The 24,356-nt window shown below is 38.6% G+C and overlaps 1 protein-coding gene across 3 annotated transcripts; it reads right to left on the minus strand.

The window, feature by feature from the left end:
- Positions 1 to 1,509: 1,509 nt before the first annotated feature.
- LOC146318512 (flotillin-2a) lies at positions 1,510 to 22,724 on the minus strand. 3 transcript variants are annotated; one of them, XM_084730422.1, is made up of 11 exons: positions 22,518 to 22,724; positions 17,947 to 18,028; positions 14,447 to 14,537; positions 8,731 to 8,854; positions 8,242 to 8,360; positions 8,004 to 8,117; positions 7,765 to 7,884; positions 7,421 to 7,635; positions 6,587 to 6,770; positions 4,967 to 5,116; positions 1,510 to 2,029 (listed from the first exon to the last, which is right to left on the minus strand). In XM_084730422.1, the coding sequence occupies exons 1-11, from the start codon at positions 22,564 to 22,566 to the stop codon at positions 1,979 to 1,981; spliced, it is 1,299 nt and encodes a 432-aa protein (XP_084586548.1). In that variant the 5' UTR covers positions 22,567 to 22,724; the 3' UTR covers positions 1,510 to 1,978. The 3 variants fall into 3 exon arrangements, with proteins under 3 accessions (XP_084586548.1, XP_084586547.1, XP_084586550.1); XM_084730421.1 differs by lacking the exon at positions 14,447 to 14,537 and adding an exon at positions 13,834 to 13,924 and having other exon boundaries at positions 22,518 to 22,720; XM_084730424.1 differs by lacking the exons at positions 14,447 to 14,537; positions 22,518 to 22,724.
- Between the last annotated feature and the right edge of the window lie 1,632 nt (positions 22,725 to 24,356).

Raw genomic sequence — 24,356 nt, forward strand, 5'->3', positions numbered from 1 at the left:
CAGACTGAATGAATGTAACACTAATTTCCTGCTTCTTCATCACAGATTGGGTGTGGTCAGGTCACAAAATATGTACAAAGTAGGCAAAAGTGAACATTAAAACATCTGAGTGGTAGGACTAACAGTTCTTCTGAGGGAGAGGAAACAGAAAGAAGTGACAAAATGAATTAAAGCTCAGACCCTGAACATCTACCATCTATCATGATTAATAAAGAAATATTCTGTGAGCCTAGCAGGCATCCAGAAGGTCTTTTAAGGCGGATCTTTTCTAAGTATGGCTTTGTGTTATGCTCAGCATTTATATCTGCTTATGTGCCCAAACACACAACAAAGTGAAGTGTAAGCTCTACTGTTAGTATAAGCAGATGATATGAGAACAGGGAACACTTTCTAAACATCATCCATCTATAACTGCGATATATATACTCTGACATAAATCTTACTGAAGCCAAACCACTGTCCTAAGGTTTGGGCACTTGAGTGATGAACAGGCACTGCACATCAGAACCGAGAAGACAACATGACAATATACCGTGAGGTAACAATTATCGTATAAGAGATTCACTCATATTGTAATATCCTGTAAATTTTACAATCACAGTGGGTGAAGACCTGGTGAGCCTTAAGTAGAACGGTGATTTGGTAGTCTGTCAAGTTCTCTGAGTTAGAGGTAAGTAGGGCTGTACCGAATACTTCAAATCTTCTTCACATTGACATTAGAATTCTAAATAGACATTTAAATGCTGCTTCTTATTCTTCCTCCAAGGAAATAGGCCTCCAATAAGGCCACACTAACATTATCACTATTATAATATTTGTAAAAATTAATTCTAATGGAGGCTGCATAGGATTGTTCCAGTAACTCCAGAGTGTTAGTGGAGTCCAAAACTCAAAATGTATTTGAAAAAGATAGATGTAATCATGTCCAAAATGTTTTTATCAACAAAATCTTCTTCTTCAATCCATATGTGTTGGTGTTGAACCTTTCAAAAACATTTTTCATGGCAGCTGTTCACTGTCCCACTTGTGTACAAAGGGAGACATGTACCTGGACTAACAGGGTGGTCTAGCAGCAGTCTAACAGGAACAGAAAGTGCTGTTCATTAAAGGACTTGATTTAATAAAAATAAAGTAACTCATTTAATGATGAATCATTTTACTCAAATTAAGTAAAACTGTTCAAGAATTGTTTAATTTTTTTTAGGGCAATGATGTCATTAAATATGACACCAGACATTTGAAGCTTCATTCAAAAATGTCAACAGAAGCTTTGAGTGTAAAAAAAAAAAAAAAAAGACATTCGGTACAGCCCCAGAGGTAAGTCTGACTAGTTGAAACAAAAACAGTTTTTGAAAAGCAAAGAGGAAATAAAAGCTGCCTGTTCCACACTGTGTGTCAGTCTACTGAGTACTACTTCACTAGCTGAGCTCTGACTATTTAGACAAAGACTAACTGATGAAGAGGCCGGAGCTGGGACACTTTGCTCTGCTCCCAAGGTGAATAAATGTCATAACATGTGGCAGGAAGTGGTGCCCTCCAAACAGCTGCTCAATATTTGTCCAGCACCTGCTACTGAATACTGTGATGTTTTTCCTTCTATAGATAAAGTCTAACAATACCACATTTAAAGTTGGCCAACTCTGCTTTGGAGGACCTGTAGGACTGAACAGGACTGCAGCATATAATCCTGGTTAACTAGTGCAGTGAGAGAAGAATCAATGTGTCTACAACAAAACCTAAAAACAACGCAAGATATATACAGTCTGGTCCTGTAGAGGTAAGGCCCCAGATTTTTTCCTTTAGAAAATTAAAAACCTCTTAAAAATATATATTAAAAAAAAAAACACCTCTTGGTTGGCATCAAGTGTTTCTGGTCGAAGGCAGTTGCATAAGGGGTTAGAGGCTGAGAAAACTATTGTCATGCTTGAGGCAGATAAATGTCGCAGGATTCAGAGTAACCAGTCCGTGGCCTGATTCATCAAATGGCTGTTTGGCACTGTGGACCCACCATCTTCTGGAGCAGAGGCATCTGTGGGGTCAGAGGACAGAAGGATTAGCTGGTTTTTAACAAAGAGTGATAAACATCAGGGCTGAGCTCACAGGACTGTCCCACATTCACAAAATACATCTAAGTGTTACATTTCTGACAACATTTTACACTTCACAATGAAATATGAAACTAAAGGAGATGTTTTCTGAAAAAATACTCAGCATGGATGCTCATATAAGAACATGAATGTCTTCTGTTGTTTTTTATGGTGACATTAAATTAAACAGCACCACCTGATGGCCAATCATTGTTAACAGGAGCTGATGAGAGGCCGATGGCATTCTGGAAGAATATCAAAGTTACGGCCAATTATTCTGAATTATGACATCAGGAACGTACGGATGCTTTTTTGACATTCCATGTTTTCTCTCCATGTGCTGTGTAGTTTTTTTTTTTAGCTTTTTGCCTTTATTCAGATAGAACAGCTGAAGATATGACAGGAAAGGGGGAGAGAGAGGGGATGACATGCAGCAAATGTGCTGCAAGCGGGAATCGAACCGACAGCCACTGCAGAAGGATAAATAGATACAATCATGGTGCACACGCCCTACCAACCGAGCTATAGGGGTGCCTCGTGCTGTGTAGCTTTGTGTGCATGTAACAGGTTTGCAAGTCACAAAGAAAAAAAGTCTATGTCAATGGAAGTTACACACTCCTAAAGAAAACAATGCTCCTCAACTGCCCAACGTGCCTTGTTTGCCTTTACTTGGTGACATCACTACGGAACACATTTGCATAATGCACAGCTAGTTTTTGTGTCCTTGAGGAGACATGAGCTCAAACAGTGTTTCAGATAGGAGAATAGTGCTGCTGTGGCTGTGAGCAGTATGAGCAAAAATAATGTGTGAGATTTAGTTGGAGATGACAGTCTGACGCTGCCGTTTTGTAAAGTTGTGACTCCAGCAGCCTCCCACTCAAGCTAACATTAGCTGTGCATCAGCGTGAAGTTTCACCAGTATTGATCAGCTATTTACCACACTGACAGTGAATATTCATCTATCGTGTGCCTCAAATGTCAGTGTGAAAGCCCTGGTATTAATATGATTGTTTCTTGTCCGGCTAATTTAAACGAGAAAATTCATATTTATTGTCACCAAAAAGGAATTAACAGTGCTGCCAAAATAAAGAATGACCATTTTCTGGAGGGTCATACATTCTTACTGCTGTTCTTTTGGGATCCTTTCCTTTCCAGAAGGGGTGGGGAACCAGAGATTGTGATGGATTTGTATGTAGGGCTGGGTAATATGGCAAAAAATATTATTGTGATAATGTTCCCTATGCAAACATTTTGTAATAACACTTTAAACATGCAAACATGCTTTGTGCATTGCCCTCTAGTGTCAAAAGAAAATGAAGAGAAGCAGTGTTCCTTCCATTCGCCAGGTTTTTGTTTTGTTTTTGTTTTTTTTTTTAGTGCCCGAGTTGACAGTCAGTTTTGGCTACATTTTTGTGAAGTGGTACCTCTGTCTTTGTTTTTTTAAACAACTAATTAAAACAACCTAAAATATATTCAAATAATGTAAATAAAAGTAAAAGCTGTGACTTTTATCACATCACATTCCTAGGGTAGCAAACATTTCAATCTCAAATATTTGTAGCGGTACAACCCAAACAAAAAAGTAAACAAATGGATCATAATTAAGAATACTAAGAAAAAATAATTATATACAGTGGACTGGTTTTACATCTCAAATGTTGGAGGTGGAAATCTGAATAAAAGCTGAAGTGCAAAATGTAAACATTCACACTCTTCTTTTCGATTACATTTCATATGGGATTACAACGACAAAAGAGGACACTATTGATTGCTGTTGTGGTACAGCCCCGCTAGCACTGCCCACAGCAGCAGAAGTACTAGCTCGTTGACCAACATTTGTTGGTGGACTTACTGCAGTTTTGGCCCAGATTTTCATGCTCTCAGTGTAGTTGCTGAGATGCCACCTTTTCAAATGATGGAAAAAGTTTGTTGTGCTTCCTGTCCTAGTTTGCACAAACAGATGACATATTTTGCAGCCCATCTTTGACATTATGTAACCTATTCCATCCACAATTTCATTGTTTTGGAGGATTTGCTCCTCACTTCCACCCATTTTCCCCTCTTTTCTTTATGTCCAAAAATAATCAAAACAACAGAATAAAAAAATAAAATGCCTCCATACTGCTTGTCTAGTGTAGTCCAAGTCTCCTAAAGCCCTAACATGCCATTTGCACACCATCACACCTCATACTGGCAGTGTGAGGTGTCTTGTCTTGTCTTTACAAGACTCATTATGCCAGACAAGCAGTATGGAGATGTTTTATGATTTTTCCCAGTTGTATTTTTCCGTTTGAAAACTAGTCACCATTCACTTCCATTCTTTGGGAGATTCTGCAACTCTGTTTTCCTGTGAAACTCCAGCAGGACAAAAAAACTAAACCTGACCTTCAATCAGTATGAGGATGAGTAGATAATGACTGAATTTTCATTTTTGGGTGAACTGTCCTTTTAAAAAGTTATGTGACTGTGTTAGACACAATAACGACTATTATACTCATGTGGGTGGTCAAATCATCCATGTGGCTTCTCAGGCTGCTGATATTTTGTTGGGAAGTCCCTGAACACATGAATGATAAACAAACAGCATGGAGGCTGAAGCTGGGCAGGTTGGAGAATTGTTGAGCACTGACAGGGGTGTGTTTGTGCTCTTTTAAGTGACCGCCGTTCAGCGGTTGTTATTTTTATTCCACTGAAAATATCTTTTCTGAAAAATCTAACAGTATCATGGATCAACAGCAGGATTATGAGGCTGCTTTGTATTCTATCTTTTGTTCAAGAAGTTCAAACACCCTGAAGGTAACATAGTAAAAGCTAAAAGTAAAAACAAGAGGGTTCTTAGGACATACAGGAACTCTTGTGGAGAACAGCGACACACTCACCTTAGTCAGATCCACTCCGGTGAGGGCGTTGACAGACACAGGGAGCTCAGCTAATAGACGGTTCACTTCTCCAGTCACACGGCTGCCTTCTCCACTCAGGATGACGATCTCATTGGTCCTGGACAGCGGTGCAGCCACTTTCCCAGCAATCTGAGGAAACACAGAGAACATCTGTGTGCTACTTCACTGACAAAACACTCTTGGAGTTGTCTAGACATCTGAGGATCTAACAGGAATTAATATAAATATCTTCTATTCATCTTCTTCTTGGAGGTTTTGTCCCTCTGTTCTCATCACCAATGCATGGCTTAAGTATTTGTACCAAATTCATCTGATAGCTCACTTCAACAAACACCATGCAGAGGCATTGCAGGTGCAGAGCATTACTCTAAATGTGAGAAAATTACTACTTACAGCATCTGTAAGGCAGGAGGAGCAGGTCATTTTGAATGACGCACATGTAAACCTGCCAGGTGTGTTGAAATGTAAATGCACTCTAGTTTATAAAGTTTATGACATGTGACCTATATTTTAATGCAGTTGACAGGTGTGAATGCTGTCACAACATACATTCATCTACTACCAACATTTCTTCGTCTTATTCTTCTCATGTGTTTATTGTTACTTAAATCCTCCCACATTTTTCAAACATGAAAACATTCAGCTTAATTAGGAAGCTTGAGCCGTTACTTTTCTCATTCATACCTTTCATACATTCTGAAATATTTCAGATTTTCCAGGAAATTAAAATAAACAAACAGAATGTTAAAAATTGACACATTTGACACTTTTTCAAGGATTTTCAAATCTTATGTACTTTCAGCCAGATACTCCATTTAAACTTCAAAATGTTCCACACCCTTCATACATTATGAGAGTTCAACTTTTAAATTCCATTCCTATCAAATACACAATTTCCCACTGTTCCAAACCTTCATAGTCCTTCAGCTGCTTCTTCATACAAAGTTATGGCAGTTGTGCAGTTTAGCTTCCAGCCATTAGTCAAAGGATGCAGTTTCCATTCTTCAGCCCCTTCCCAGTTTTGTAACTTTTTCATGCTTTTTTCAACTTGAATCTACTCATTTGTACTTTTAGTGAAAAACTCCATTCAAACATAATGTTCTGCATTGTTCATAGACAACATGAGGAGCGTTATTGAGCTTTAAAACCAGCAATTCAGTTTAGCCTAAGCTTTTCAATAAACCTTAAAATATTCCACATCTTTCATACATTATTAGTATTATTCAACTTTTAAAGCCAGCAATGCAGTTTAGCCTCAGCTTTTCAACATCTAGTATTCACAATGTAATTTGCTTCTCTAGTTTATAAAATACTTATCTGAAGGTCAGGATTAGTTTGCTGATGTTTGAGTTTACAAATATGTATACCAACTTCAGAATACAAAAAAATATTTAATGTTTTAATCATGTCAACTGCCTTGATTATTTTTTTACAATATGTGAGTAGTTGTTAGCATTATGGAAAAAGCTGTTTAAAGAAGACACAGAGATGACTTTGGTGCCAACCCTCTAGTGATGAAGACGTTGGGTAAACAAACCAAACTCCCCACAGGTTGTGGATTTCTTTAAAACCAGTGGTGTATGAATGTAGACAACAGACCTTGGGCAGAGCCTCGAGGACCAAAGCTGTCTTGGCAGCATCACCGTACTGCTGGTAGGCTTCAGCTTTCAGCCTCATCTTCTCAGCCTCTGCCTTTCCCACAGCTTCAATGGAGGCAGCTTCTGCCTCGCCGACAAAGCGGATCTTCTCTGCCTCTGCTTGTGCTGTCAGCACCTTCTTTGTCCTGGGGAAGAGTTCGAGAAGCAGCAAAAGGACTGTTTAGTGTTCACTTTCATTAGCAGTCAATCATGTACACTAGTGCAATTTGTGATGTGTCACTTCAAAGTCATCATTCCAGTATCAATTAGGGCTGCAACTAATGATTGTTTTTATTGTTGATGAATCTGTTGTGTATTTTCGCGATTAATCAATTAGTTGTTTGGTAGATAAAGTGTCAGAAAATTTTGATTTTATATTTATTATCAGATCATTTGGTGATTACTGTAATAGTTGACAACTAATTGATTAGTAAAGTAATTATTGCAACTGCTGGCATCAATTAAATGACCATAAAAATGTGTTTGTTTTTTCCAGATGACTGGGTGGAAGGAAGTAATAAACTGTCTGCCACTTTGTTTTTTGGGACTCATTTTGTATGATGTTGTGTCATTTAATCCAAAGAGTCTGTAGATGAGCAAACACACTTGTGCTTCAAGGTATGTTCCTTTATCCAACATTGGTTGCTGCTACATAGTTTCTCCTGTCTCCAGAATTGTGGTTCAATAAATGAAAAGACAATGAAGTAAGAGCACTTGAATTAAGAACCGTTTGGACCAGAAACTTAAATGATGATGCACTGTGCACTGAAAGGTGATCTATGTGGGACCTACTCACTTCTGTCCCTCAGCCAGCTGCTGCATCTTGTATGCTTCAGCCTCGGCGGGCCTCTTCACGGTGGCGATGAGCTCCTTGTCAGTGCGCTCGATCTCCTTCTCCTCAATAGTGATCTGCTTCTTCCTCTGCACCACCTCGATTTCAATCTCTTCTAGACGGATCTTCTGCTGCTCTTTGGCTGCCTGAAGCTCATAGGCCAGCTGAGCCTCTGCTTTCTACAGAGATGACAAGTTTTATTCATACTTAATGCTCTTACTACTACACACTACTACTACTACTACACACTACTTAACACATGTTTGATTTCTGACAATATCTTCAGTCAAATCTGTATGACTCTATACCTTTGTGTTCACTTCCTGGTTAAAGGAAGCTTTCTGCATTTCCAGCTCACGTTTGGAATCAGCCATTTTTGTGTCAGCTAAGAACTTAACATCCATCATTTCTTTCTTACATTCAGCTTCCTGTAAAAGACAGTGTGCAAAAGACAATGACAAGGAGATGGATTAGGAGCAGTTTGTGATAGCTGTTAGCTATGAGTGAACAGACATTGTTTCATTCCTCATTTGTTGTTTCCTCTTACTCTGATGCCAGCGTCTCTCTCTGCCTCTGCCACTCCGATGTCTGCATCCCTCTGTACTGCAGCTGTCTGAGTTTTACCCAGTGAGCTCAGGTACTCCACTTTATCATACACATCCTGTCAGGAGGAAAAATAAATATGGAGGCACAGTATGGTAAGAAATAAAAGTAGAAAACAAGGAAATGGATGTTGAAAAGATAAATGAAGAATGAAGTGAACTTGACATTTCCATGTCTCACACCTTGATGGTGAAGCTGAGGATCTCGATGCCCATGCGGCCGACATCAGGTGCAGCCACCTCTCGCACCAGTGTGGCAAATTTATCTCTGTCTTGGTAAATCTGTTCAACAGTCAGGGTGCCTGAAAGGATGGAAACAGCAGTTAGTGTCTTCCCATTCAAATCATCACTTCCACAGTTATTATTGAACTAAAACTGGGCACACAGCCACAAAATATAACAACATTTAAAAACCACAATCATGATCATTACAGCCATTTACAAAAAGTGTTCATCCTGTGATCCTGTCGTTCTTATCTCTATCTGCATGCTTTGACGTGAAAAATAAAAAGTTGAAGGTGAAAAAGATTTGATAGGGCCATCTTTATCTGCATTTCCCTTTATACCTGCCGATCTCTACTTTCCAAGAATATAAGCAAACATTTAAAAAACTAACTGGACTGGGCATATTTTGGGGGGAAAAAATAAATGCAGTTTTTGGAGATTACCCACCAAGAATGGCACGCAGGTGACCCTCAAGAGTCTGCAGGATGACACTCTTGATCTCCATGACCGACTTTCCCAGGAACTGTTCACAGGCATAACCCAGCAGTTCATTGTCTGTCATCACCTTCACCTGGTGCCAAAGTGAACAAAGATCGTCAGCTGAACACACATCCACTAACACAGACACAAATACAAATTGAGGCACACATGGGTGTAGTACACATGAAAACAGGACAGATATGAGCCATTCAACTGTCATTTTCTAGCTTATCGTTTACCACACGTTTCACTTTTACACTATTTAGTGAAGTATAGAAAACAGCTGAAATTACAAAAGAAAACAGAACATTTAGAACGGGAAATCAACACACAAATACAATTAGGCTACAGAAAAACTTAGTCTGCAATGTATTAAGTGACATGGTTCATAAAAGCTGGATTGTCTGGAAATGCAAACTTATGGTCACACATCATTGTTATTGATTTGGCACCGTGGCAAATGCTTCAATTCTTAAAGGTAATCTTGTATATAATAGTCACCTTGATTGATTAAACAAGTGTGTAGAAAATACTGGCCAAAACTAACATGGAACAAAAGCTATGTGTATGGCAGAATAATCAATAATCAATTACCAGTTCATGTTCAAGTTCCTGCTGAATTTGCTTCTCAAAAACAAAAACTCCATGTGCAAAATTCAATACACCACACTAGCTATGCATGTTCATATGATCATTTTAGGATAACCTTTGGATAGAAATGAATACAATTGATATTAATTTATCATATCAATCATCATAACATAGGGACTGTAGTCACAGTGTGTGTGTACATGGATCAATGCAGAAGGCTGCATCCTTGTATCTAATCTGTGGTCTCTAAACTGTTTTTAGATGCTTTACATCTGCTATCAATATCAGAAGATGCAGACAGAAATTTGACTTTAAACTTTCTTTTGGGCTTATGATGACAAGAAAAACATGTACCTGTAAAGAAAATGCTTCTCTATCACTTGTTGACGCACAAGTACATGTACCTGGTGAATTAAGTTCTACTTTCAAGAACATCCCAACATCTTAGCTAGATTCAGCAATCTACTGTATGTTCCTGATAACATGGTCAAAAGTAATGAACAGTATCATTTAGTACTGGAGGGAATCCGATGAGGAAAAAAAAATCATTAGTGGGATCATTCACAATAAAATTAAACAAAAGGAAAATTTATGACAATGACCAGTTTACAAGATAAACACAAGGACAGCCACTGACAGTAAGAGAGGCCACTTATACAGTCAAAAAATTAAAAAAGGTGTAATAGGGAAACTTTTGGGTGATGTACTCCACTGGAGCTGTGAAAAAAGAGAAAGTGAGCTGGGTCCTTAGGCGAGAGGTCTGCACATGGTTTGTTTTGCAACATGCACTCATAACAGGAATGAGGGCAACATAAAGTCCGGGAGGATGGACGTCATTCCAAGGAAACACATGTCTGAAAGCAGAAAGGGCTGCAGGCCAGATACACAACCACACACAGGCCAGCTCAGACAGACAGCAGGGGGAGCTGTGCCGCAGCCGAGACTGAAATAAAGACTTGGTTGCAATGGTGATCTCTTTCCCTTAACTTCTGACCACCTACCCCAGCCCCCATCCCATCAGTGCCACCACCCTTCTCCTGCCTCCTCCAAACCTGCAGCTCCTTCAAGATACAGGAAGTACAAGAAATGGTGTCCAAACTTTTACTGACTGTTCCTCGAAAGCCAGAAAATACTTCTTTAAAACGGTGATAGATTTGTCAGGTCAAAAAAAATAAATAAATAAAATACAGAGTGAGTGATTAATATCCAATTTTCAGAAAAAAGTTAAAACAATATCCTAGATTGACATTCTGCTGTGGTTTGCTGGGTGCCTCCCCCTGATGCTACACACATGTGTCACTTTAATTTAAGAAGGACACACAACTCCTGTTGCCATGAGACACAGGCTTTACAATGGCTTTGGTTTAGGCTGGACCAATCAAACAGTGGCATGATAAGCCTCTCTGTGAAGTGAACTGTGTGAGAGTGAGGGGCTGTTCAGCTCCAGACAGTGGGCTCATTGTCAGCATGCATGTAGGAAAACACAGAAGAGAGGAACATTGGCATGACTGTGGTTTAAATACAGAACTGATAATGAGGTACCCTCTCTCCCACACAAAAAAATACTGGCATGCAGACAAAAACAGGGAAATGAATAAGAGCACAGAACTGCAGATTGTAGTGGTATATTATATTACAAGCTCTTAAGGAGAAAATCCACCAAAAAAAAGAGTGTACTTTTACTGCACTTGTTAAAAACTTAGTCAACACTCATTTTCCTCAAGCGGTGGTACTACAGTTGTTTGCACAGAGGGTCCAGGGTCAGGGACAGCTACCAAGAGGTCAGGATTCAGTTTGCAGCTCACACACTTACACTGGATTTACAATGGACACAAGGTGTTAACAACAGTCCTGCTACAGATTGTTACAGCAATGATTTGGAATACTTTAATTAAACTCAGAAAAAGTTTGCTTTACTTATTTAGGAGGAGGTGCTTTCCTTGTTTCATTCACTGTGATAGAGAGTAGAGTACGACCGATATTGACCTGACATAGGCCAATAACAGATATATCGATACTGTTTGTGTTTTAACTGATATGCACCTTTGTGAAAAGTTCTTTACAGAACATATAATACAGAAAATTATGCTTGTGGTGATTTGGCTTCAGCACAAGGTGGAACATTTTTGAAGACAAGAGGAGTAAATGTTTTACAACCTGCCCGTAACTGACTGACACTAATAAAATATTGATCAATTTACTGATACTGAACAGTACTGATGTTTATTGAGCTATATTTTTTTATTTATTCTTTATTTTCTCTGTGTTCCTTTCTACAGTTGGTAGACAGTGTATATGTTAAAATTATTTAACATTGTAAATAGAATATATTAAATATATTATTATATTAAATGGTAACTGTTTAAGATAACAGCCTTCTAAATATCTTTGCATTGTCATATAAGTGCAAAATTGGTGCACAATTCACATAGAAAAGGTCTATTTTTATTCAGACTCAGAAATTCACTCCGTCATCCACCATATTAGCAATCAGAGAATTTTTCCCCTCTTAAATCGGTTGGGCTCTAACAGCTACAACTGCAGGAAGCAGAAGGTTAGCAGTGCAGGCAGCTTGGCTTGATAAGAGTCACTGTAAAACAGCAGATTACTGAGCTTTTCTTTAACTTGAAGTTGTGTTCACTGCACGACAGTCATCAGAAAGAAGCATCAGAAACTTGCAGCAGAAAACACAAGCAACCCAAGCTGACCAAATCACACTTCTTACTGCCTCCACAATGTGTAGTTCCAGTTTTGCCTCCTTGCTTGGTTGCTATAATTTCCATTATTCTGGTTTTAGCAGGAGATACATAAACTGCCACATTTCTACAATCCTTGCTGCATTGAGCTGTCAGCTGTTTAGCTGTCAGTTTTAGATAAATGGGTGTTTGCTGCTGGGTTTTCAAAGTTTACTTGCAGGGACCAAAATTAACTTTTTGGTCTATTTGCCAGTGGCTGGAAAACTGAACTAATTTACCAGCCAAAATCTTTTTCAACCAGTAATAAAGCTGCAGCTTCACAAATGTGACAATTTGCTGCTTTTCCACTTTATTATTTAAATAATGCTGTTTTATTTTTTTTGGACTGCTAGCTAGACAAAACAAGTATTGTGACAGTGTCTCTTAGAGCTCTGAGGTGGCATTTCTCACCATTTTCTAATTAATGGAGAAAATAATCAGTACATTCATCAACATGAAAAATATTTAGTAGTCCTATACAAAATGCTGAAAAATGCTCCACGTCCACCAACTACAACAGTAAAATCCTGCTTTTACATTACTGCATGAGTAACAATAATCTAATGATAGAATAGTGTCACAGGGAACATTATTCTGTATGGAGTATGTTTAACTAACATACTCTAATTATACTTCAATTATCTTGTTTTTAACAACTTAGGTAGAACACCCACAGCCTAACTGCATCTACTTGTTGTCTGACCCTACACTGTGATTCCAGATTATTTAGTGGTGACCTGGTCAGTGACCTCAATTTATTTTTCAGTCCAACCCAAAATTTACCCACATTTGGCGCCTGGCAAGTGTTAACTGTGAGTGGACTGTGATTGCATGTCATGCATTATTGTATTTTAGTTTGCTTGTCATCATCTGCTAATGTGATCATTGTTTTTATACTGCAGAGAGATTTAACACTGTAACACTGAAAAGTGCTATATATGAAGAATTTCATTTTTATGTATTTAGTGCCAGTGTCTTTATGCTGCTCATTTTCATTTTGTAACTTTAGTTACCCAAACGGATTGTGGAGTAGATGTGTGTGTATATATATATATATATATATTTTTTTTTTTATAGCAAATTTTATTTTAAGGTGGATTTTCTCTTTCACATCTCAAAGTGGAAAACCTAAAAAAAAAAAAGTTAATTTTGGCACAGAACAGGATCAAACAACCAAACAGCAGACACAATAAAAGAAAAAAAAAAAAACACTGAGATTGACACTGAAATGCACACATCAGGCTCTACACAGACCCGTTCCCCTGACAAACTATGACCAAGTTCAGACTGAAAAGGACACTGTGTCCACAAAGTGCAGTGTGTGCTGCTACAGAGATCAGTGAGGCAATAAAATATGAACTAGGAAGTCCAGTTTGACATTGTGTCAGACACAGAGTGCCGACTGAATTGTGCTGAAATGAATAAAGAAGCTGCGCTTCTGACACAGAGCCACTGTCAGTCTGAATGTGGCCAGACCAGGTGAGTTTAACTAGGTGTATTCTGACCAGATATGAGGGAAAATCATGCAGACAACAATTTGAGCCAACATCTGTATGTACATCTGTCTTAATGTCTTAATCAAAAATACAGGTGTGCATCTCCATTTGAGCCCTCTGTATGAAATACCACCTCTGCTGTGATTACGGGGTGATGCCAGACAACAGAAAAAGAGGGGAGGAGGGGCAGGGGAGGTGTGGGTTAGTGGAGTCTGAACTGGCATTCCCAGAAAAGTGTGGTGATTTACCTGAGCCACCCCAGTGACAGTAATAGCTACACCCTCCGCTGTCTCTACATCCTCACACTTGGGCTGCAGGGTCATAATCTCAAGCGTTATCCTGTGAAGAATGTGGAAAAATATAAAATAAAAATTGACATGTACGGAGGGAAGGCAATTGAAGGGAAGGGCCAGAACAGAAGGAAAGAAACAGAACAAAGTGAAACCATTCACCCAAGGACTCCAGATCACTAACAACGGAGCAAAATGAGATGCTATCCAGAGCTCAAACCTCACAGGATTCAGGTTTTTGTCTGAATTATTGTAAAATGCAGCTTTATTCAAATAATTCAATCTGTATATTGCATTGGGTCCTTCAACCATCTTTTTAGCAACTTCTATAGCCTTCATTTATTGACCCCGTTGCCATAGGTGACTCAGAGTTCAGCTTTATGGCCAAGGCCAAGTTAGTGACAGCTGACTGCCTCCTTTCCACTGCCGAGGAAAAAAGCCATGAAGATCAGAAAAAACAAAATCACACACAGACGTTAGCTTGTTAGTTGAACCATTTTCCTGTGTCTTCCTTTGGTCTCGAGCATCAGCAGCCACTGGTTTTTTGTTTTGGTCTTTTGAAATGCATTACCTGAGCCACCCCTGTCACATCCAAGGGAACACCCTCCGAAGTTTCGATATTCTCACAGCGACAGAGGATGGTCATAACCTCCAGAGACATTCTACGCAGGCAGGCAGGCAGGCGGGAATAGCAGAGGCAAAACAGTAAGTTGGACAACAGCTGTTAGGAATGTCAGTAACCAAGGTCAAGAGGAAGAGGGAAGAGAGAGGGGGTAAAAGACACAACCTGACCTCCTGTTCTGCTGGTTTTAGCCCCAAAGGCTATTTTCATGTTGTGACACCTCTAACAAAACCAGAGTGGTCACAGCTACTGCACAGCTTCTCTTGTCTCTGTCTGTTCATACATGTTTCAGTAAACTAGGACAAAGAACAAGATCCGTAGATGAAAAGTCAAGTGTTGAAATGATTCTTGATCCTATCCCTCCACAAGATTACATCTGCATAGAGATTACAAAAGAATGTCCTATACAATCAATCATTATATGCCATTTCATCACTAGTCCGGATGGACTGTTTACATGAGATAATGTTTCAGAGCTGATAAAACAGCCAGAGCTGTTCAGCAATGAATGCTGGCTTGGATTCATTGTTGTTAAAGGCAAAGACATGGAAGGCTGACTGCAGCAACACTGGAAAGAGGAGACTCTCTGGTTAACAGCTCCTCCCTCTTCTTTCCAGAAGAATTAGATCAATGAGTCACCGGCCTGGACATTAACATGATTACTGCATCACGAGCGGGAAGCCACACGGCCTCCCCTTGTGTAATACTGTCCAGCGACCAGCATGTGCACACAGAGCTTTTAGCTGAAATGGTCACTACCCTGAAAAACAGCTCGATCACCTCTCCTGTTTTTATCATCCAAGAAGGCATCTGAAATGTTGACCAAGCCGCACATGACCGGAATAAAAATAGACAAACAAGGATTCCCTGGACAGCCTGTCTCTAAATGGAGATTTATAAATCCAGCCATGCATCAACTGTATTTTATTGTTGAGCTCTACCATTCATGTTTCCTAGCAACTCAAGACAAAGAGCAGCACTTAAAGGGAAATGGGTAACTTGAAGAAGACACACCAGGACTGACACAGGACAAGATCAACACCAGACAAAGCAAAGCAGGTTAGCAAAGTAGAAACAAAGAAGCAGGCAAACACCAAACAACAGTTAATACTAAGAGCTCCAGACACAAGGTGTCTAGAGCTCTTAGTATTATTATTAGAGCTGCAACAACTGATTAATTAATCAGTTGTCAACTATTTAATTAATCAATAACTATTTCGATAACTGATTAATTGGTTTGAGTAATTTTTAAGAAAAAAAGTAAAAATTCCCTGTTTCCAGTTTCTTCAATATAATTATTTTTTGGCTTGTCTAGTCCTCTATGATGGCAAACTGAAGAACTTTGGTTATTATGGACAATGTAAGACATCTGAAGACATCTTGGGCTTTGGGAAACACTGATCAACATTTTTCACCTTGTCTCACATTTTATGGACTAACTGATGAATCGATTAATGGAGAAAATAAAAAACTGACAATGAAAATAGTTGCAGCACTAACATATTCAAAGGATTACTGTACACTAACTTGTAAAGAAAGGTAAACACAGGTGTTACCAATATATTAATTAAGGTCCTGTTCCATTTAGTGTGACAGAGCCTTTCCATAATAATGTTGTGAAATTATTATACTGAAACATACACAGTAAACTGCACAGCTTAATAAGGAACACAAAATCAGTAAAGTAACTTACTACAAATAAAAAATGTAATGTGTATAGTAACCATGGTTACACTTGTAGCACGAAACAGCAACAATGATTTGTTACATTTAGAAAGTGACCATCAGTGAAAATAAAACCTGTTTTAAAAGTTAGTGTAAGAATTTTAATGACATTATAAAGTACTCGTATCAGTACTCGGTATTGGCAAGTACCCGAATCTAAGTACTTGTACTCGGCTTGAAAAAAAGTGGTATCGGTGCATCCCTAATAAATACACAGAAATATATTTGTAATGACTATCATGGACAAGTCTCACTGAAAGCTGATCATATCACAGTTTCATTACAAATAGAAGCTGCTTCACTGAGATTTGCAAATCAACCACATTTTGAGCACTGGTGTTCCAGTTGCAGGTTTTTATCTCTTGATTAGAACTAGACTTGATAAAGATCAGACTAAGGATTCTGTTTTCTCATTTTAAGCTCTGACAGAGAAACAAAACCCAGTTAGTCATTTGTTTATTATCAAATGAATAACAAGCACATTATTTTCAGTTTCTTCTAACTTCAGTGTCAGTGGTTCAGAAGTGTTCAACACACTACAAGGCTAACTTTTTTTTTTTGTAAATATTATGTTTGGAACTTTCCCTGACCTTGCCATTATGCACCATATGTTTATATTTCCATTTTTTCTCAGAAGCTGGCATGCTGAAGCTACATTTAAAAGCAGCTGACAGTAATGTTTACACATTTGGTAAACATTAGTTTTTACTATCAATGTTGTTTGCCTCAACTGACCATGAATATTTTGTTTATTTTTCACAGAACTGTTAAAGGGTATAAAATGTTTGGCATATTGTGGTAAAGAGACTTATTTGTACATATTGTACAAACCCCAATTCCAAAGAAGTTGGGACACTTTACTTTTTGGGACACTTGAATATCTGTATTCAAGTGAATACAGTACAAAGACAAGTTTTGTCATCTTCAAACTGATAAACTTGAAATATACACTCATTCTGGACTAGCATTAAAAGCCCACATAACTGTAAAAAGGACAGTACGTGTTCAGGAAGACTTTGATTGTCAGTGAACAGTTTGTCATTGCATTTACAAATGTAAATTTAGACGTTACAGCAGAACATCCTGAAAAGCTGCAGAATTCTCTGGACCAGGGCTAATCAAGATGGACTGACACAGAGTGAAAAAGTGTGCTGCGGTCTGATGAGTCCACATTTCTGATTGTTTTTGGAAATCATGGACGTTGTGTCCTCTGGGCTAAAAAAAAAGCCATCATCTGTGATAGTATGGGGGTGTGTTAGTGCCCATGGCATCACAGGTAACTGCTGCATTGTCACAACTGTGAAGACCTCACTAATGCAATGAGAATGAGTGTACATTTACAAAAACAATAAAGTTTGAACATTAAATATCTTGCCTTTTTACTGTACTCAACTGAATACAGGTCAAAAAGTTTTTGCAAATCATTGCATTGCATTTATTTACATTTTAGACAGCGTCCCAACTTTTGTGGAATTAAAGTTTGTACAACAAGCCCATTTTCTCTAACATATGATGCAGAAGAGTCTGTGAATTATATATTGTGCTTGCGATGCAGAGAATAGGACTTCTAAAATTTGGTTGAATGTGTCATTCGGATCTGCAGATACCCCATTCTTAAAAGCTTCCTGAGTGAGTCTGTGAGCACTGTGCCATGTAAGACTGAATGGCTCTAGAGGATATTTAAGGGTTTTCTTTGGTCTGGAGCCAGAGCAGACAGGTCTTACCTCTGGATGTCAGAGATGAGCCACCAGGCCCAAGCCCAGCCTCCCACAACATACGTCTTCTCATCTGAGCCACAGCAGCCACCTTTGGAACAACACAGATGAAATGGACGTCACATGGTTTTAATCCACACAGACAAAAAAAGAGTAGAGCATCAGTTACTAACAGTCAGAAAAAAACAGAAGGGCAAGCCCAAATGCAACACGGTAGTGGTCTAGTACAGCAGCACGTTGATTTGGATTGTTTAGACCTTTAAAATAGCCATAATCCATATTTAATGCAAACAATGTATGCTAACAAAAACAGAATCAGTCATTGCAACCAAAAACTATGACATACAACAGCACATGGAAAGAAATACATGTATAATAATACATTTTATAATAATACATTTCAAGTACAGTCTCATATGAAACTACAGCAGCAGCAAACCTTAAACATTTGGCTTAAAACTTGAAGTTGCATAGAGATAGAGGTGGAAAAAAAGAGAGACCAGATCAGACAGTGACCCAGTTTTCATGTTCTGCAAGTGGTTTTCTCTGGAAGATGATCATGTGCTGTTCAGAAAGCTGTGAAAACATGCACCAATCCATCTTCCAACCACAGCACCCACAGTGTTTGTTCCTCTGGTGTTATCCTATGGTAGGTGCTTCACTTCACCTTTGCTTTCACTTTTCTTGATTTGATCTTGAAACTGGCAACTTATAAGACGTGTGTTTTAATTGTCAGTGCTTCATTGTTTTTGATCCACTCTGATTTTGATGTTGTATTTAATCATGGTGGTTCATGTGACTTAATACCATTTATCCTACTCATACATCATGACTGTCTTCACAATGCCTTTACAGAAAATTTACACCTGAAACAAACTCTTCTTTCCACACAATACACTACCAACACTTATTAGCTGTACTGTTGTAATAACATGTAGAACACAACCAAAACATCAGATTTCCAACCCTCCTGTTGAACCCAAACATCTCCTCAGTCAGACAAGACAGATGTGCTGCCATCACTGGAGCATGCATAATATTTACTTAGGCTACACTCACTTTAAACCACTGACATGTCATTTTAAACCACTGACCATGTGCAATATTTCTACACCAACCACACATTAATCAGTCCCTCCAGAATTTTGCAGGTTTTTTTGGGATTGCTGTGACCTGAAATGTCTGATTTCCTGGCAATTTTCTAAATAATACTGATGCATGTTGCAGTGTTCTAGGCATTTCTTGGAAACCTTGTGATTTTTTTTGTATAATTTACTAAAAATCAAAGGCAACTTGTTAGCAATGACAAACTTTCTGTTCTTTTCAGTGCACGTGACAATTAAATAAATAAAAAATACATCTTGATACATTAAAGATCTTGAACTCTGAATCTCCCAACATCACACTGGAGAAATTACAGTAACAATAGTTTTAAAGTGAGTTAAGTTTATTTAGGCAGTAAACTTAATTCACAGTCACTGGCCTCCGTCTGATAGTTTAATCTCCAGTGTTTAGTGTGACATTCCCAGCTGTCACATGTTAACTGACAGACAGAGGAGGGGGAGGAGCTGGACTATCTTTACTGGCACATACAGCAGGACACTGACCCACATCTCACACACACTGCTGATGAGGGTTTTTTTTTTTTTTTTTAACATTTCCATCAACAGTGTTACTGTTAAGACTCTTCGAGGCAGGCCTTTTCAATTGACAGCCCAATGGCCGAATCCAGCCCTTTCATCATATATATAAATATGAAAAAATGTTTGAATAATTAATTTCTTGAAATGAGACAGTGGCTAATAAGCTGATTAACTGGACATATATGTTTTTCAGCACAGAAACAAAAAAGTTTTAACTCCGGCTGTTTAGGCAGTGGGAATTAAAGAGTCCAACTGAATAAAAAAATATGTTAAATACAACACTGTGTTTATTAAAGCATCAAGCTAGTTCTAATCTAGGATTAAAAAGGCACATTGTCTTTTCTTGTACAATTGTGCATATGTACATTTATATATTGTTTAATTTATGAAACTAATGAAGTTTTGCAGGTAATTTCACTTTACTGTTTTTCTTTAAAAGTCCAAAAAAGTAATTGAACAGACCTGCTTTATGGTTGTATGGTGAAATTTTAAGTGTATGAGGAGCAGTCTCAGTCTTTGACACAGTTTTCCCATTTTTCCCATTATGCAAGTAATGCACTTTCCTGCTGAGATCCAACAATATCCGGCAGGAAACAGTAGCACTGCAATGTACGGGCCAGGAAAAGGACAAAGAGTTCTTGAAAAACCAAGTAATACTCTCAACTTGAGTTAATGATGGTGTGACAAACTACTGCACTAGTCTGTCATGTGAATTTTTATGTTGCTACATGTCCCTCAATCTTGCCTCAATCAAGTCAATATCTGAAAAATTACAACATGCACCATACTTTGCCTTTGGTTTCTTAAATCCTGAAACTTTAAACCAGAGTCTGGTCATGAACAGAATGCATGCCATGAAAATATTTTACTCTGTTGCAATATAATCTTGGTCATACTGAGTACTACTGCCATTTTAACGAAGGAATGTGAGTGGCTCAGGTTTTTCGTACTTAAATAAACCTGACTCCAGCTAAATGCAATGCCAAGTAAAGCAGTAACAGGCCAAGTCTGACCTATAGATATGCTCAGCGCTACACACCCCACCCCAGTGGCTCCAGTCTACCACTGACATTACTGAGATTCCTGACTGCATTCACTTCAAAGAGTGGGGGAGGGGCTCCATGTGACTGAATGAAACTTTACACAAGATAAAATAAAAGCTAAAGGCTAAAAATACAAGTCCTGATATCAACTTAAGATGTCTTAATGCAGGGTTTTATGAGCACAGCCTTTATGCACAAAGAATTACTTTCTCTGCAAGATGAAGGGAGACATTGATGTGTTTATCAATGTCAGTGATGACTGGTGCTCAAACACAGTCAAAGTAGACACATGTCACACAAAATGTTAAGACTGTTGCTGCTCTCTACATCCCCAGATACAAATTAAAAACTGCACTAGTGAATTATTGCTTTCTGAATATATATATGTGTATATATATGTGTATATATATATGTATAAAACCGTATGTTGCTTTATTTGGATCTATTCTTGATTAAAATATCTGTATATACAATTGTCTATGGGTGTTAGAAAATGACACATAGATGACGTTGTTATCTTGAGATAATGTGGTATTATTTCTTGCTTTGCCTTTCAGATAAGGCCAAAAAAAGGTAACTGTCCTTTGGAGCCCAACCTAAAAAAAATCATTAAGTCCTTTCTTTTAACGTAGATGAACTCACTCTTTTGAGCAATCAGGATATGCAGCTCACACCCACTCAACTCTACTCCCAATCTAGTTCCACTATGTGGTAACTGACATGATCTTAAAAGTGTGTTCACAATGGAAAATCCCTCCGTTGTTTCTCTATTTTGCCCATCACAAGTGGATTCAGACAGGAAAAGGTTTCTGACAGATTCAGTAGCAGAAGAGGGCTGTAAAGCTTTTACGCACAACACTGCCAAATCACGTTTATAAACTAAGGAATTAGGCAAGATTTTCAAAAAGAGGCAAAGATCGGGAATTCCTAAAAGTGAGGCCTGTGGTCCACCAGGTGCCCATATCAGATCAATGGAGACTGTGTGATGAATAATTTGGATTTTACAATTATTTGACTAAATAGAAACTAGTGACACCATGTGTGGAATGAAGAGATCTGACTCTCAACTGAGAATTTTGAATAAGAAAAAATCCTATGTCAGTCTGTGGGACGAAACACCAAACAGGACCCTGGCTTCTTAGTTTTTATGGAGGGCCCTGAGGAACCGGGGCAGTTTATCAGCGTCTGTCCTGTAATTTAATTAATTTTGCTGTATTCATCCTGCAGCAGAGGGCCGTGTCCGTGTCCTACCACCACCCATCAAGAAAATGAGACATAAAACAAAAATCTCGCTTCCTATAGTTATCCCAAGCATGGCTGCTTTATGTCATGAAATGCCAGAGAAAGCAGTTTTATGAGCAAATGTTACACCAAAATGAGAACAGATGCAGAACAATGACCAACCGAATCTCAACCACTAAAACAGAGAAAGAGGAAACACTTGAATAGACATTACAACAGTGAAATAATACTTTCACACAAGGTATTTATATAATATTAAACAGAGAAAACCGGTGGATTTATTCCGAAAACGCTACATAAATAACGAACGGAACGAAAACGTCGGTCCAACACGATGGGTATTAATGGTGGCTGGTTTCTAGAGGCAAAAAAAATCAACATATTTTCCCAGTTAAACACTCACTTATCAACACGAATGAAAAAAACATGTTTTTTTTTCTTTTCTGTTTCGGAGTTGGGGTGGACCAACTGCTCAAGTAAAATGGTTAGGTGGTTTGTTCTGTTAGCTTTCTGACACACTGTTTGATACAAATAAGAGATAAACATCAAGTAAATCTTAGGAGAGTGTTAAAATGCGTTTCCAGGTTCGTCTGGAGCAGGAAGGAGCAGCTCAAGGTGCTAAAACACAACGTCCAAACAGTGTGTACGTTACCTGAAACCACCAGGGCCTCGTTCGGTCCAACGGTGTGGCAGTTTCCCATTTTACGGACAGAAGAAACGCGTATCCAAACGTACACGACGGATACAAAAGTAATCTGGCTTATTAACACGTTTTCCCCACCAAATCCCGATTATCGATGATTTTTTTTAACTGAAGACCCGAGCAATGGCGGGTGCATCAAATTCAACGAAATGCGAAACAAAACTTCCGCCTACGGCTTTCAAAATAAAAGTCGCATTGCGGATTACGTGGGCAGGTAATAGTTTCGTTTTGTTTTGAAGGTCACATTGACATGCTTGTGCCCTTCTTTCGCTAGCGCTTGACTGTGCTGATCAGCTACCCCTCCCCTGTATTCTGCCCCTCCTCCACAGCAGAGGGATACGATATCATAATAATGAAATGGGCGTGGTTGTTTAAATTTCCTCTCACGCACTAACACAAACAAGAAACTCTGTAATTTTCCGGACTTAGACGTGTGATTGAGCAGTTCAACCTCGTGTTTAGTGACGCGTAGACGTACCATTTATGTTCTTTGGTGTAACATTGTCATAAATTGCTGTGATCGCCACAGCCTTAACATCTCTGTCTGTCTGTACTATCTGTTCTGTATACTGGGCGTTGCAGGGACACGCCTAATCTGGCTGGAAGTTGTGATACTATAGAAATGTGCTTTAATATTTGCAAATAAAATTTATACATTGTCCTGAAATACGACACTCTCATCCTTTGACCTTCATTACCAAAGTAAGATTTGAAAAGGCCTGATATGTCGTGCCCTCCTGCAGAGATAGCCCTTTACCAACACCTGTAATCAGAATATAAAATCTGTCTATTATCAGGGAATTACAACACTTGACAGAATGCTCTCACTGTATTTTAGCAGCTGCCTCTGTGTGCATGATGAACTGACAAACTCTGACCCACATTTAGACTCCTGACAGAGTCTGGATTGGCTTTGAACAGTCAGATTATGCTTGATGGTTACATGTTATCAACTAGACAATTATCTTCTTCCATTATAACCCAAACAATGATCTCTGTGACAATTCTGTGAGGTGACACATGTTCTTCTTCTTCAATGTATTCAGTATTTTGATGATCAATGATCATTGCCATAATTTCATGACATCCTAATCTCTAGTTATTTATTCTTCATTTAGTTCATGATAGCTTTAGCTGATGCATATTGTTTTTTTCATACTCCATATCTGTCCCCTTGTGATGTGTCATGTTTTCCATATGGCTGGCAGATGGATGTGTGAGTGCTGCTGCTGCCATATAAAAGGACAAAACATGCTCCAGGGCAGGAAAGGACAAGGACTCTCCCTGGACAACAACTCCACACTGGTTCCTCTACATCTAGCATGTGAATATCCCACAACTCAGCCTCTGCAAGGTTTTCATGATACCTTAAAGGTGCATTCACAGACATTCCTGAGATATAAAAAAACATTGAATCCTGCTGCACTCTACAGGACAGCCTGTGTACTGTTGGAGTTGTGATCTCTCATGAGGGCAGCACTTTCTGACTAACATAAGGCCCCAATAATGGTGGTAGTGAGGGTCCTCAAGAAGAAGACTATTCAAATTAAACGCACAATATGCAAGTTCTGCTGCTAGGTGTCTCTGTTGCATTAAAACAAAATCAGTTTGTTGATGTTGTGGAATAGTGTGGGATTATGAGTTATCTTCACTTTTAAACAACAAGTATAGCAGATGAAAATCTATCTGACATGACTCAGGCAGAAATCAGGTCATAGATGAAGTAATGTCTTCATGTTACATTTAGTCACATGCATCAACTTCCTTCCCCACTCTGATGTATCTGGA

Source organism: Lutjanus erythropterus, chromosome 11 (genome assembly GCF_056507025.1).
Source record: "Lutjanus erythropterus isolate fLutEry1 chromosome 11, fLutEry1.hap2, whole genome shotgun sequence".
Classification (NCBI taxonomy): Eukaryota; Metazoa; Chordata; class Actinopteri; order Lutjaniformes; family Lutjanidae; genus Lutjanus; species Lutjanus erythropterus.